This window comes from Coregonus lavaretus, assembly GCF_964263955.1.
Source record: "Coregonus lavaretus genome assembly, chromosome: 13".
Classification (NCBI taxonomy): Eukaryota; Metazoa; Chordata; class Actinopteri; order Salmoniformes; family Salmonidae; genus Coregonus; species Coregonus lavaretus.
The window spans coordinates 39,886,749-39,902,075 of NC_140000.1; the positions used below are offsets into that span (position 1 = coordinate 39,886,749).

General features: G+C 43.3%; 1 protein-coding gene across 1 annotated transcript in view; it reads right to left on the reverse strand.

Moving 5' to 3' along the window:
- Positions 1-15,327, reverse strand: part of LOC311140714 (conserved oligomeric Golgi complex subunit 5-like) — an 89,189-nt gene that overhangs the window by 51,578 nt on the left and 22,284 nt on the right. The window contains 1 exon segment of the mRNA XM_084175899.1: positions 421-551. Coding sequence (XP_084032025.1) covers positions 421-551 — 131 coding nt within the window.

A 15,327-nucleotide genomic window follows, 5' to 3' on the forward strand; every position in this document is an offset into this window, starting at 1 on the left:
GTGAGTCACCTTTCAGGAAATGTGTACGAGTGAAAACTAGGAACAAACTTTTTCGCATTTTCTTTGTAGTTGTGTGTGTGTGTGTGTGTGTGTGTGTGTGTGTGTGTGTGTGTGTGTGTGTATATATATATATATATATATATATATATATATATATATATATATATATATATATATATATATATATATATATATATATATATATATATATATATATATATATATATATATATATATATATATATATATATATATATATATATATATATATATATATATATATATATATATATATATATATATATATATATATATATATATATATATATATATATATATATATATATATATATATATATATATATATATATATATATATATATATATATATATATATATATATATATATATGTGTCCTACCTGTATCTCCATGCCCTGCTCCAGCAGTCTCTTGGCCTGGTTCTCCACCTCCAGTCTGGCTCTGCTGATCAGCAGCAGGTCATTCTCTATCACGTCTATACCAGACAGATCCACCCCCTGGGACAGGTAGTCTAGAGAGGGAGACAAGAGAAGAGGGTGTTAGAAGGTGTGTGTGTGTGTGTGTGTGTGTGTGTGTGTGTGTGTGTGTATGCATTTGTACACCTTCAGACATTTGCCTGAGATCTACAAAAACACCCTCCGACATTTGACAATATGACATTTAGCATTCAGCGTGATTTATTTTCGCACCACTGATGCATCTCCATTTAGATAGAAAACCACTGCCTCCTATACTACAGTCTTCTACAGTATTGATTTGAGAAAAGAGAAAGAGAGGAGAGTGAAAGTCAAAGGGAAAACATTACAGGCGAACTAGGAAGAAGCATACAGCTGTTTACATTGACAACAGGTGGAACTGCAGTCAATAGGAGAGGTAGAAGTGCATGTTGACTGTTAAAATAATATATAAATAATGAGGCCAAACGTGTGTGTGTATTTGTGTGTCCGCCAGATGCTCTATGCAGATGAGTTGATCCAATTAACCCCTTTAACCCCTCGCTAACTCATTAAGACCTTCCCATGGCTCACACACACACCTTCAGTCCCTTCTACAACATATTGTGTTAAAAACAATATACAGTTGTATCTTTAAAAACCCTGTTACAAAAGGAAATGTGAACCAGCGACACAGGTGGGCAAAGCTAAGCTACCATTTCAGTGCAATCCAAAGGAGAGAGCAGGCAGGCAGGTATAAAAGCTATTTCAGATGTGCTATTATTTGTCTGTCTGTCTAGACTACCTGCTCTGCGCTGAGCTCCCCAGTGAGAGAAGTCAGGTAGCAGACTGGCCAGGGAGAAGAGATTGGACAGCAGAATATCTAATCCAAAAACAATCCATTCACAGACACAGCTAAAATAGAAATCCCTAGTCTGCTGGGCCGTGTGTGCGTGCGTGCGTGCATCAGGCATGGAGTGTGTGTGGGGCAGCCCCCAGGGCCGGCCCTGGGCATAAGCGACATAGGCAAGTATATATTATTATTATTATTATTATTATTATTATTATTATTATTATTATTATTATTATATGACATATATTATTTGGGGGGGAACTAAGTCAAGTCGGGATCTGAACTTACTGTTGAGCGTTAGAATAATAGAATACACAAGGTGCAATTTTCGAAATTTCCCTGTTGTTATGTCAGTCACCAACAGAGTCATTTATTTTGGTACTGTCCATATGTAGCTTGTTTTTGGTCACAGATCCAGGAATGGCTGAAGAATTACAACATTTACCTGGAGCTAACTCTGCAGATAGCACTACTGGGTGATTTGAAAAGTCATAGTCAATTGATCAATAATATCATAATACTTTTAGCAAAGACATGTTTTACAATCTGTAGAAACTATGAGAATAGAAAGGTTCAGAACTTTAGTGAAACGTCACAGCACAGTTAAAAAATATATGGCAAATAGAAATCCAATATGGATGGTGTTAAGAGATAGATGGGAGGGGTTGAATGGAGCTGAAGGGTGTGACCAATAACAACAAGATAACTGATGTAAAATATACTTTGTCCATAAAATGTATATAGATTCAGAACTTTTGTGAAACAGCACAGTTAAAAATATAATGGGAGAGGTTGAGGGTAGAAGGAGGACAGGACTAAAAACAAACAAAATATAACTAGATCTTCAGTTTCTTGGCAATTTCTCGCATGGAATAGCCTTCATTTCTCAGAAGAAGAATAGACTGACGAGTTTCAGAAGAAAGTTATTGTATGTATGTGTATATATATTAATATTTACAAAGAAATATATGGGGGATTGGAAATGATGCAGACAATTACATTGATGGAAGCTACAATCTATCTGCAATATTAAAGCCGATCTACCCCCTATATACAGTATATAAATAAGAATATGTTAGCTATCTAAACTTGTAGTAATCATGGCCGAATTACCGACCAGGCACCAAGGGCACGTGCCCAGGGGCCCTGACCTCCAGGGGGCCCCCATTGATTTAGTTAGTCACTCTCACTCATATATCATATTAACATGGCAAACTGTGTAGAATTTCAGGAAATTAGCTTTAAAACTGCAAAAATGTCTGTTACTGTTAAGGCAATCCAAAAACGGTCCATTATAAATCGCAATCTGGGTCAGGTGGGCATAATTTGAAAGCATGTTCTATTGCCAACATGACTAGCTAAATTATAAAAGAAGATATTACAGAGTTAGGCTTTCACAAGACAATGTAGAGAAGCCGATCATAATTTTGGTGCGCATAGAATGGAGTCATGATGCATTCAGATGAATGGTCCGCGGCACATTTTTTTCACAATACAACAAGCATAGGCTTATTCTGTTCAGGACAACACAGGGTATAACGCCATGACATCTTGTAACTGTACATAAAACATAGTGATCATAAACGCTGACACTGTTTATTACATGACATTTATGATATGGAGATTTTGAAGTGCAAATTTGGACTCACAGGTGGTGGCTTGCTTGTATAACGTCTCATCTTTCAAAATACATAGAGTCCTCAAAATTACAGGATTTCCCTCACTCAGACAACAAAACATTTGCAAATGTTGCCCAATTAGCGGGAGGGATGGGGGCAACTTCTTGTCGTACGCGGTGCTCAAGTTCAGAACAGCTGTCAGTCAAAACCCATACAGAGCTGTGAAGGACAGAGCCTGAGATCTGACGTCATGTATAGCATGTCACTGTACAGCCACTGTGTTTCAATTTAGGCGTGTCCAAATGTGCTATTTTCAACCCATATACAGATACGAGTGTAAAGTGCTACCTTTAAAACGTAAATTATTTCTCTCTGGCGTCAAGAGGGGGGCCACTAAAATGCCTAGGCTAAGGGTATGGTTAAGATTTCTCATTTGTTGTTGAGAAATGCTGGTTAGAAAATGCTGTACTTCAATGCTTTCTAGCTTGGCCACTTGCCAGGTCGTGACAGCTAGCAAGGTCCTCAGTGGGCTCTTTGGCATTGGCATGGCACTGCTGGCACCATGATGTGCAAGTTGTTGGCTCCTTGTGGTGCCTCTACAGTGGGCACTGGGTCTGTGTTGTGCCATTGCACTGGGCAGCTGTTACCTCAGAGGCAGTGGAGGCTACTGGTTCCACATCAATCAGCCTGCCTCATCGTCAGCTATATTTATCTGCACTGAGCAGACCCGTCTCACCACAGCCTGGGAAACAGGAGGCATTACACTGAAAATAAATCCAACTGTGACCTTGGAAACACAATTTAGCCATTACAAGGCGAGAAAGGGTCTTCTGATAAGAAACATTAGCTATGATTCAATATGGCCGACTGGACGCTTTCTAGGAGAGAGGACACAGAAACGATTTCACAAAACCTGCAATTCACTTCACAGCTGATAAGGAGGAGACAAATTTAGAGAGAGATTGTTATTGTCCTGAGAGTCAAGCCTCCATTTTAAAATTAGAAGGGAGGGATGAGAGAGAGAGAGAGAGAGAGAGAAAAGGACAATTTCTTGGGATAGCCTTCCAATTTTTGCTAAATAAGCCATCTAAATTCCCTTCTGGTATATATGCCTCAGCTCTCTGGCTCCATCAATATGTGAACCTCTTAAAGGTCTTCACAAGAACACAATACAGCAGGAGCAACGATGATTCCTCTTGTTTCACGTTCAAAGGGAAAGGAGAAAGCCTGCCAGTAACATCCATAGCAATGACAGCTAATTCTGCAGAGATAGCGTGAAATGACATTTGATGGTCCACATTTACGGAGAACATATAACCATCCAGGACACCATAGCGTGACAGTGAACGTTTAGGCTACTATTGCAGTACCTACAGGTGTGAAAGCCATTTAGAGAGTAAATGTTACGATAAAGCATCCGGTAAATGTCAGTGTGGATGGCTGGTACAGCACACGGTTTTAAGTGCATACATAAAGCTGAAGAGAATACATTTACATTTAAGTCATTTAGCAGACGCTCTTATCCAGAGCGACTTACAGGAGCAATTAGGGTTAAGTGCCTTGCTCAAGGGCACATCGACAGATTTTTCACCTAGTCGGCTCGGGGATTAGAACCAGAGACCTTTCGGTTACTGGCACAACGCTCTTAACCACTAAGCTACCTGCCGCCCCCAGAATAGCTCTAACCCTGGCACAGTCAGAGTCATTATTGTGACAGTGACATACTCACTCAGACAGGGGCACTATTGAATAAAAACCTATTTTTCCTTATGTTGACCAGAGACGGGGTTAAAACTAGTGCACTGTTTAGGGTGCTAGAGATGTATCGTCATTGTAGTCTCTGCCTGCCTGTGATTGGACAGACTGTAACAACTGTACCACGAGTTCTCATTGGTTCCATACACTGAGCTTCTCTTCTATTGTCTGGCTGTCAGATTGACGAGAGGATAGAGAATGTGTTTGTAAGTCATTGGGCTGGGAACGCCAAAGAGCCACACACAAGGGGACACAAGGATTAGGGGAGAGAAAGGGAAGAGAGAGACAGGGACTGGGTTCAGAAGGAGTCAGCCTCTCTCCTAACGTTTATTTTTTAAACCCAGGTTTCTGAGAACCAGTTTCAGAGTGGAGGGCTAAAATAGCTCTGTAGTCATTATATCTGGACACCAGGGACACAGGGGCGACACAGAACCCGTTTCCACACTTGTTTGTGTGTAACTGCTAACATAAACCTCAGTGTGAGTTTGCTGCCAAAGCCGAGATGTGAAATAGACAAAGAGGAATCAGATAAGATAACAGAGAGATGTTTAGATGTTTCTTTGGCCAGCAAAGCACGTGTGTGTGTGTGTGTACACAGTATGTGAGTGTGTGTGACCTCTGCGCTGCTTGAAGGTCACCCCCAGTGTCTCTTGGCACTCAGTCCTTTCCCAGGCCTTCCCAAAGCCCCTCAGACACCAACACATAAACACATGCTCCCTCCACAGCAACAGGAAGTGTGTTTGTGTGTGTGTGTTGGAGGGGTGGCTTGGACACCCTCCCAGTGGGACAGTGAACAGCAGGAAGAGACAGGCTCTAGCTCCAGGGTCCCGCAGAGGGACCTAGTAGCCAAAATCAAATCCCAGGAGTGAATACTGTGTGGGGGAGACAGGGCTGACCTTCCCCCCTAGAGACTACATGGATGGATGGAGTGATTACCACACAACGAAGGACAGTGAGTGTTTACACCAATGATGGCTCTAGAATTACCATCAGATCTCACCAGCCAGTTTATCACACTATCTCCATGCGTTATCAAAAGGGAAATACACAATTATGTTTCATAGGTCTTTCAGTGAAGAGATTTCAACTGTGTTCAGCTTGGCCAAATGTACGTAGACAGCCAGCCAGCTGCAGTTCTTCCTGGGTTGCACTCAGCCTGCTACAAGATGACCCCGGAACTCAGATGACCACTGACCCCACGCAGAACGTGACTAAAATCAGCTCTCTCAGTATGGGGCCATGAGTGAGGATGAAACGGAGGATAGAAAATACCCTCAGAGAGGTCAAAGGGACATGAGGTACTGTGATTAACACAGAGTGACATAATCTAAGAATACTCTGCTATCTTGTCCGTCATCACTAACCAGGCAGCCTGGGTGAGGTCATCAAAGAGGGACAGTCAATGAGGTCATCACAGAGAGCCCAGAAGGTCATCCGTGTTATCAGTGATGTGACCTCAGTGAGGTTTAGTGATTCAGAATGGAGTAACGCTGGGGTGTGTGTGTGTGTGTGCGCACATTTGTGTGTGCGTCTGTCCAGGGTTTCTGGATCAAAAAGGGGCTTAGATGGTGGGCGTGGCAGGGGGCGTGGCAATGGGTGCGGTTTTTAAGCCAATTCCACACATTTCTCCATGGAGCTGAGAGACATTTTTGCAGTTTTAGAGCAAATGTCCTGCAATTCTACACATTTTGTCATGGAGCTGAGAGAAGATGTTGCCATTTTAAAGCTAATTTCCTACAATTCTACGCATTTTGCCATGGCTGTGTTCTTATGCTCAAACATAATAACAAAATAAATCCTGCTGAATTAATTGTTTATAGAATTTTCAATTCTCCCTGACTGTCTAGCTTGTATTTTGGTGATTGTTAGTCTCAAAGATTTTAGTTGTTTAAATTGACACTGAAAGCGTTTAGATTATTATAATTGTTTTACCGTTTAGACCCGCCCAAGCATTTTCTATCTGAATTAGTCTGTCAGTTACTGGAGTTTGATCAGGTGAAAGCCCACAGGCTAGCTCCCAGCCACTGACTGCTCAGTCACCTCATCCCTCTCGCTTTCTTTCTCCTCCAGTTCCAGACGACACACTGAGCCCTGACAGGCTGTTTCTGCCCCATTAGCACTTGCCATGGTGCACTGATCTACAGCCACGACACACATAGTCAATATGGCTGGAGCTGGACACACACACACTGATCTAGATCCACAGCGAGTGCACAGTGGACTCGTCAGCAGTGACAGGCTCTGGCATGACTACCCTCTCTTCCTGCTCGCTTTCCACTCTCGCCATCTCTCGCTCTTTGCTCACACACACACACACACACACACACACACACACACACACACACACACACACACACACACACACACAGCTGAAATGGGGAAGAGGTAGAGAAACCCAAGCAAAACAGCAGCCATCAGGGGGCAGGGTTGGATATGGGGTTGCAATATTAATACCAGCATCAAACATTTATGGGCATTCTCTCCTCCAAGCAGAGAAGTCCCCAACATTTTTTTGGGTGTGTCTGTGTGTGTAAGGGCTGCACAATTAATTGAATTAACATGAAAAATCGCAAGACATCCATATTGCATGCAATATTTTGAACACTCATTTAACGTCCGTTTTAATAGTACTCCATTTGTCAGTTTGCATGCTGTTCTGTTTGGTCAAATGCAGTCAACAGATTGTACCAAACAAGAACGATGCTGCTTTTCAATTTGTTTCTTAATATACACTACCGTTCAAAAGTTTGGGGTCACTTAGAAATGTCATTGTTTTCGAAAGAAAAGCAATTTTTTTGTCCATTAAAATAACATCAACTTGATCAGAAATACAGTGTAGACATCGTTAATGTTGTAAATGGCTATTGTAGAATATCTACATAGGCGTACAGAGGCCCATTATCAGCAACCATCAGTCCTGTGTTCCAATGGCACGTTGTGTTTGCTAATCCAAGTTTATCATTTTAAAAGGCTAATTGATCATTAGAAAATCATTTTCCAATTATGTTAGCACAGCTGAAAACTGTTGTGCTGATTAAAGAAGCAATACAACTGGCCTTCTTGAGACTAGTTGAGTATCTGGAGCATCAGCAATTGTGGGTTCGATTACAGGCTCAAAATGGCCAGAAACAAAGAACTTTCTTCTGAAACTCATCAGTCTATTCTTGTTCTGAGAAATGAAGGCTATTCCATGCAAGAAATTGCCAAGAAACTGAAGATCTCGTACAACACTGTGTACTACTCCCTTCACAGAACAGCGCAAACTGTCTCTAACCAGAATATAAAAGAGGAGTGGAATGCCCCGGTGCACAACTGAGCAAGAGGACAAATACATTAGAGTGTCTAGTTTGAGAAACAGATGCCTCACAGGTCCTCAACTGGCAGCTTCATTAAATAGTACCCGCAAAACACCAGTCTCAACGTCAACAGTGAAGAGGCGACTCCGGGATGCTGACCTTCTAGGCAGAGTTGCAAAGAAAAAGCCATATCTCAGACTGGCCAATAAAAAGAAAAGATTAAGATGGGCAAAAGAACACAGACACTGGACAGAGGAAGATTGGAAAAAAGTGTTATGGACAGACGAATCGAAGTTTGAGGTGTTCGGATCACAAAGAAGAACATTTGTGAGACGCAGACCAAATGAAAAGAGCGCTTGATGCCATCTGTCAAGCATGGTGGAGGCGATGTGGGAGCAGCTTGACCGTATGGTACGTAAGAAGTGCACATCAAGCCAATCCAACTTGTGGGAGGTGCTTCAGGAAGCATGGGGTGAAATCTCTTCAGATTACCTCAACAAATTGATAACTAGAATGCCAAAGTTCTGCAAGGCTGTAATTGCTGCAAATGGAGGATTCTTTGACGAAAGGAAAGTTTGAAGGACACAATTATTATTTCTATTAAAAATCATTATTTCTAACCTTGTCAATGACTACATTTCCTATGCATTTTGCTATATTTCCTATTCAAACTAATTTCATGTACGTTTTCATGGAAAACAAGGACATTTCTAAGTGACCCCAAACTTTTGAACAGTAGTGTATGTGGCAGGGTCTACAGACAATCACGGATTACAAAGGGAAAACCAGCCATGTCGCGGCCCAGCCTAGCCGCGTCCTCAGAGCATGCGCAGACCAGCTGGCTGGAGTGTTTACAGACATATTAAATCTCTCCCTATCCCAGTCTGCTGTCCCCACTTGCTTCAAGATGTCCACCATTGTTCCTGTACCCAAGAAAGCAAAGGTAACTGAACTAAATGACTATCGCCCCGTAGCACTCACTTCTGTCATCATGAAGTGCTTGAGAGGCTATTTAAGGATCATATCACCTCCACCTTACCTGACACCCTAGACCCACTTCAATTTGCTTACCGCCCCAGACGATGCAATCGCCATCGCACTGTACACTGTCCTATCCCATCTGGACAAGAGGGATACCTACGTCAGAATGCTGTTAATTGACTATAGCTCAGCCTTCAACACCATAGTACCCTCCAAGCGCATCATTAAGCTCGGGGCCCTGGGTCTGAACCCCGCCCTGTGCAACTGGGTCCTGGACTTCCTGACGGGCCGCCCCCAGGTGGTGAAGGTAGGAAACAACACCTCCACTTCGCTGATCCTCAACACAGGGGCCCCACAAGGGTGCGTGCTCAGCCCCCTCCTGTAATCCCTGTTCACCCATGACTGCGTGGCCACGCACGCCTCCAACTCAATCATCAAGTTTGCAGATGACACAACAGTAGTAGGCCTGATTACCAACAATGACGAGATAGCCTACAGGGAGGAGGTGAGGGCCCTGGCGGAGTGGTGCCAGGAAAATAACCTCTTCCTCAACGTCAACAAAACGAAGAAGCTGATCGTGGACTTCAGGAAACTGCAGAGGGAGCACACCACTATCCACATCGACGGGTCCGCAGTAGAGAAGGTGCCACGGTTGCCAAGCCTGGTCTTCAAGAGAGTGCAAACACACAGACTGGCATGGTGACAAAGAGATGGAGAAAGAGACAAAGAGTGAGAGAGAGAGAGAGAGAGAGAGAGAGAGAGGGGAGAGAGAGAGGGGAGAGAGAGAGAGAGAGAGAGAGAGAGAGCGACATAAATCATTTTAAATTTAAAAATCGACCTTTGGCACAATTCCGAGATGTCTTCCTTCAATCTAGTGACACCGGCACCAGTGGAAAACACCCTCTGAAGAAAATAGTATGTGCTCTGATGCCTCGGAGTTGAGAGAGAGAGACAGAGACAGCTCCTCTTTCATTTTGCCATTTCCTGCCAAAATATGACATCATTATCCTCTGCCTGACATTGACATCCCAATTTCAGTACTGAAACCTGGCCAATCTGTGGAATGTGAATCCTAATGACTGTGTTCCAGAGCTTATGCGAAGCAAAGAGCCATTACTGAACAACACAGGCTTGAAAGCTGCATCTTGATGGGGTGTCATGTCTTCCTGTGAAGCTAGTGCCACTTAGGTTCCAGACACACTAGAGCAGGGGTCGGCTACAGGCCTCCCAAAACCGTCCCCCCGAGTGATTCTTTTTTGGGGTTGGAAAAGGCTGTAAAATCACCAGGAATTCAGCTAAAAATCTTTTCAATTTAGGAAATCTGTTCGCAATATTCCCACAAATAAAAAAAGAGACGTGATCGTTTCTTAATGTAATCAAGGAATGAAATTGTTATTTTCAAATACAATTTATTGGGCTTAGTTATGGTCAATTTGCAGTGTACATTATAATTGCAGTGTACATTATAGTACATTATATTATTATTATAATTATGTTCCCCCGTCAAAAATCGCCCCCAGGCTGAATCTACTTGCCTACCCCTGCACTGGATACACAATACTACACTGACCTAACGAAAGGATGAAATGAGGGACCTGTTACACGAGACCCATCAGAGGAAGGAGGAGATGTAAAGAGAGAAAAAGGGAATGGGGAAAGAGAGGGGTTGATAGATAGAGAGAGAGAGAGAGAGAGAGAGAGAGAGAGAGAGAGAGAGAGAGAGAGAGAGAGAGAGAGAGAGTTGATGGTTGATACAGAGAGAATGGTTGATACAGAGAGAAATAGAAAGTGTTAGAGACATGCTGCCAGAGAAGGGGAGGGAGGGAGGGTGGGCGAGATGAGTAGGAAAGGCTATTAGCGCTCCGAGACGGAGTGAGTGAGAGTGGGAGAGGGAAAGGGAAAGAGGGAGGAGAGAGCGCAGCACAGCCAGAGAGCAGAACAGTGATCTCCCTACTCCAGCCTGGATCCCTACACACTTCTCATTGAGACCAGTCCCGGAAACAGACCCTGAGGACTTAACTACACCATCTTACCCATCACACACAGCCAGAAACAGCCTCAGCAGCTTCTGATCCTTTCCTCTCCTTTTCCTGGGAGAGTGTGTTCTACCGGGCTAGCTATGCTGACAGTGCTGTGAGGTAGAGGACGGACACACGACTACCTCAGAGGACAAGGTAAACATCTATCACTGCACTGATTTCTCTATTCTCTGTTACTACTGTGACAATGACGTGTTTGATAATGAATGTCAGTCTGTACACTAAAGCAAATAAATGCATTTCAGATGCATTAAAAAAACTAACTCAAATGACAATAGTAATGACTTCAGTTCTTGACAAAAGCACTCTCATTTTCTACCTTTGCTGAACTGTGAGGAACGGTTGTCAAAACACAAAACACCACCATACTGTACAGTATGTGCACACTATCAGCAGAGGTCAAAATTAAAACTGGAGCAAAAAGCCTGCACACTTCTCGCTCGTATTGTACCAACAGACAAAGAACCACCAGCCGTGTGCACTCACTGCATGTACAGTACCATAGCGTTCTAGCGGGGTCTCTGCCTGTCTGCTCCACCGGCCTACAGTCATACAGTAGAGATAACTCCACTAATACAGCACACAGTCTCATCCAAAGGGATTATATTTCTTCTCCCTCCCCTCTTACTTACTCAACGCTCAGATAATGTTAAGCATCTCTTATGAGCGCGGTGTCGCTGAAGCCTTGCTCTTAGCGCGGAGCAGAGCACAAGGGCTTTAAAGCAAACACACCGCTCTCATAACAGCCTGAGCCTTCCACTCATCTCACACAAACATACATACACACACACACACACACACCAAATACACCTTCTCAGAGTGTTCTGTGAGCCGTCATGCGTGCAAGTGAATAACTGAAACTAGTGGCTTAAACTAGTGGCTTAAACTAGTGCGCAGTGCCACTATGTGAAAATTACAGAAACCAAACCCCACAAAATCATATGCTCTGTGTCATATGAGCTTTTCTCTTCTCCCAGTAGCATTTACATTTACAATTTAGTCATTTAGCAGACGCTCTTATCCAGAGCAACATACAGTTAGTGAGTGCATACATTTTTCATACTGGCCCCCCGTGGGAAACGAACCCACAACCCTGGCGTTGCAAGCGCCATGCTCTACCAACTGAGCTACAGGACAGCCTACGAGTAGCACTACCAGTCTCTGGCCCTCTTGAGCTTCTGTTCACACACAGACAGACAGACAGATAGACACAGCAAGAGATGGAGAGAGAGAGCGATGGAGAGAGAGAGATGACAGAGGGAGGGAGGGAGGCTGCACAAAGGACCAGTTCAAAGGCTGAGGGCTCATTTGTCAAACAAATGCAAGACAGAGACAGAGACTACAGTATCAAAAACAGCAGAAGGCCTTGAATAGCCCAAGGTATAATAAGTAAGACATCCACTACGAATCAAAGAAAAGAGAGAACACCTCTCTCTTTGTGTCTCTCCATCCCCTTTTCTTTGGGGGGGGGGGGGGGGGGTATTAACAAATCACACTCACAATGGCAACAGACAGGCAGATCTATCACTGGGCTGATTTAACGTACAGTAGGCTGTTACTGATACAGCTCAACAGGCTGTCTGGATAATGATGATTTGGGTCTGACATGTCATGACACACTTTCTTCTCATTCATTATCCTCCTTTCATTTACGTATCTTCCCCTCTCCATCTTTTTGTTCTCCAGGTCGACGATTGAGGGAGTAAAAATAAACAGAAGGACGATGATGTCATCCCCTGATTTGTCCCTCTCTCCTACTCTGTGATAGAAAGAGAGAGAGAGAGAGAGAGAGAGAGAGAGAGAGAGAGAGAGAGAGAGAGAGAGAGAGAGAGAGAGAGAGAGAGAGAGAGAGAGAGAGAGAGAGAGAGAGAGAGAGAACCAAATGACACATAGCTGATGGCCCTGTGTTATATTATAATCTCCTCTCTCTCCAAAGTAGCTAATGACCCTCCTCCCAGCCTGGTCTGACATTAATGTATAAGGTGCCACAGCACTGAGGTGATCCTGCCTCACTCCAGTGGAATTTCAAGGTGTGAGGACACGAAAAGGCCATTGACCTTAACTCTGCTCTCTGGACAGGAGATGGAGGGGTGTTTCTGAAGGGTGTCGGAGGGAATACGTACTGAATGAAGAGGGGAGGAGAGTTGAGTATCAGCCAGGCACTGCTCTGGCTCTGTTAAGATCCGAGGAGGACTACCGATCAAATAACAAAGGACAACAAGCAGCTGCATAAAAGAAACCATTCATTTAGTAATTCACGTGGATGGATGCTACAATGCACATCCTCTCCCTACCCACCGCGGACGACGAGTGTATGAGTTTCTGCATTTAATGAATCCTCAGTGCTTTTCCCTAACCGGAATACAGTGTTTTTAATGGATGTACGAGAGCATAGAGCAGTCCTCTGTGATCCATCACTGTTGTTTGCAGCCTCTGGGTAAAGTAAATCGGGAAACGTTTTGAAGGTGGACTGTTTTTTTCTCTCATGGTGGAGCTGAATTTGTATCCGTAAAATAGAAAAGGAAGGATCCAAGACAGTTTCAGCTGGCTCCAACTACACTCATCTGCATCATAACCTTCCAATTATTTCGACAAAGGGCTGCACCATTAGGATTAAAGGTGTGCCAAGCGGAGATTTTTGCTACTACTACATAAGTATTATTACTACTACTACTACTACTACTACTACTACTACTACTACTACTACTACTACAGAACTATGGTTGGATCGTATAATTTCCTGTTGGGGCCTCAGCAAGTCGGCTCTGGCTGGTTCATGGACTCTTGAAGGGGAGACGGCGCACGAGGGAGGGGTGAGTACAGTGTGTCTGCAATATAAAATGCCTACTGAGCCACAAAAGGACTGTCTGGTTTTGGACAGTTTCTCTGGACATGACTAGCCTCTGGACAGATCACACGGAAAACTATGTTATATCTAGACATAAAAGCAAAGCAAGGACATTCATTACTGAAATACACTACCTGTCAAAAGATTCAGAACACCTACTCATTCAAGTGTTTTTCTTTATTTTTACTATGTTCTACATTGTAGAATATTAGTGAAGACATCAAAACTATGAAATAACACATATGGAATCATGTAGTAACCAAAAAACTGTTAAACAAATCAAAATATATGTTATATTTGAGATTCTTCAAATAGCCACCCTTTGCCTTGATGACAGCTTTCACACTCTTGGCATTGTCTCAACCAGCTTCACCTGGAATGCTTTTCCAACAGTCTTGAAGGAGTTCCCACATATGCTGAGCACTTGTTGGCTGCTTTTCTTTCACTCTGCGGTCCGACTCATCCCAAACCATCTCAATTTGGTTGAGGTCGGGGGAGGCCAGGTCATCTAATGCTGCACTCCATCACTCTCCTTCTTGGTAAAATAGCCCTTACACAGCCTGGAGGTGTGTTGGGTCATTGTCCTGTAGAAAAACAAATGATATCCCATCTGGTTTGGGCTTAGTGGGACTGGTGTATCGCTGCAGAATTATGTGGTAGCCATGCTGGTTAAGTTCTAAATATATCACAGACAGTGTCACCAGCAAAGCACCCCCACACCATAACACCTCCTCCTCCATCATTTACGGTGGGAAATACACATGCGGACATAATCCGTTCACCCACACCGCATCTCACAAAGACACGGCGGTTGGAACCAAAAATCTCCAATTTGGACTCCAGACCAAAGGACACATTTCCACGGGTCTAATGTCCATTGCTAGTGTTTCTTGGCCCAAGCAAGTCTCTTCTTCTTATTGGTGTTCTTTAGTAGTGGTTTCTTTGCAGCAATTCGACCAAGAAGGCCTGATTCACACAGTCTCCTCTGAACAGTTGATGTTGAGATGTGTCTGTTACTTGAACTCCGTGAAGCATTTATTTGGGCTGCAATTTCTGAGGCTGGTAATTCTAATGAACTTATCCTCTGCAGCAGAGGTAACTCTGGGTCTTCCATTCCTGTGGTGGTCCTCATGAGAGCCAGTTTCATCATAGCGCTTGATGGTTTTTGCGACTGCACTTGAAGAAGTTTTCAAAGTTCTTGAAATGTTCCGTATTGACTCTTGTGTTAAAGTATTGATGGGACTGTCATTTCTCTTTGCTTATTTGAGCTGTTCTTGCCATAATATGGACTTGATCTTTTACCAAATAGGGTTATCTTCTGTATACCCCCCTACCTTATTGGCAGACTAAATAGCCTTGGTTTCTCAAATGACTGCCTCGCCTGGTTCACCAACTACTTCTCAGATAGAGTTCAATGTGTCAAATCAGAGTGCCTGTTGTCTGGACCTATGGAAGTCTATAT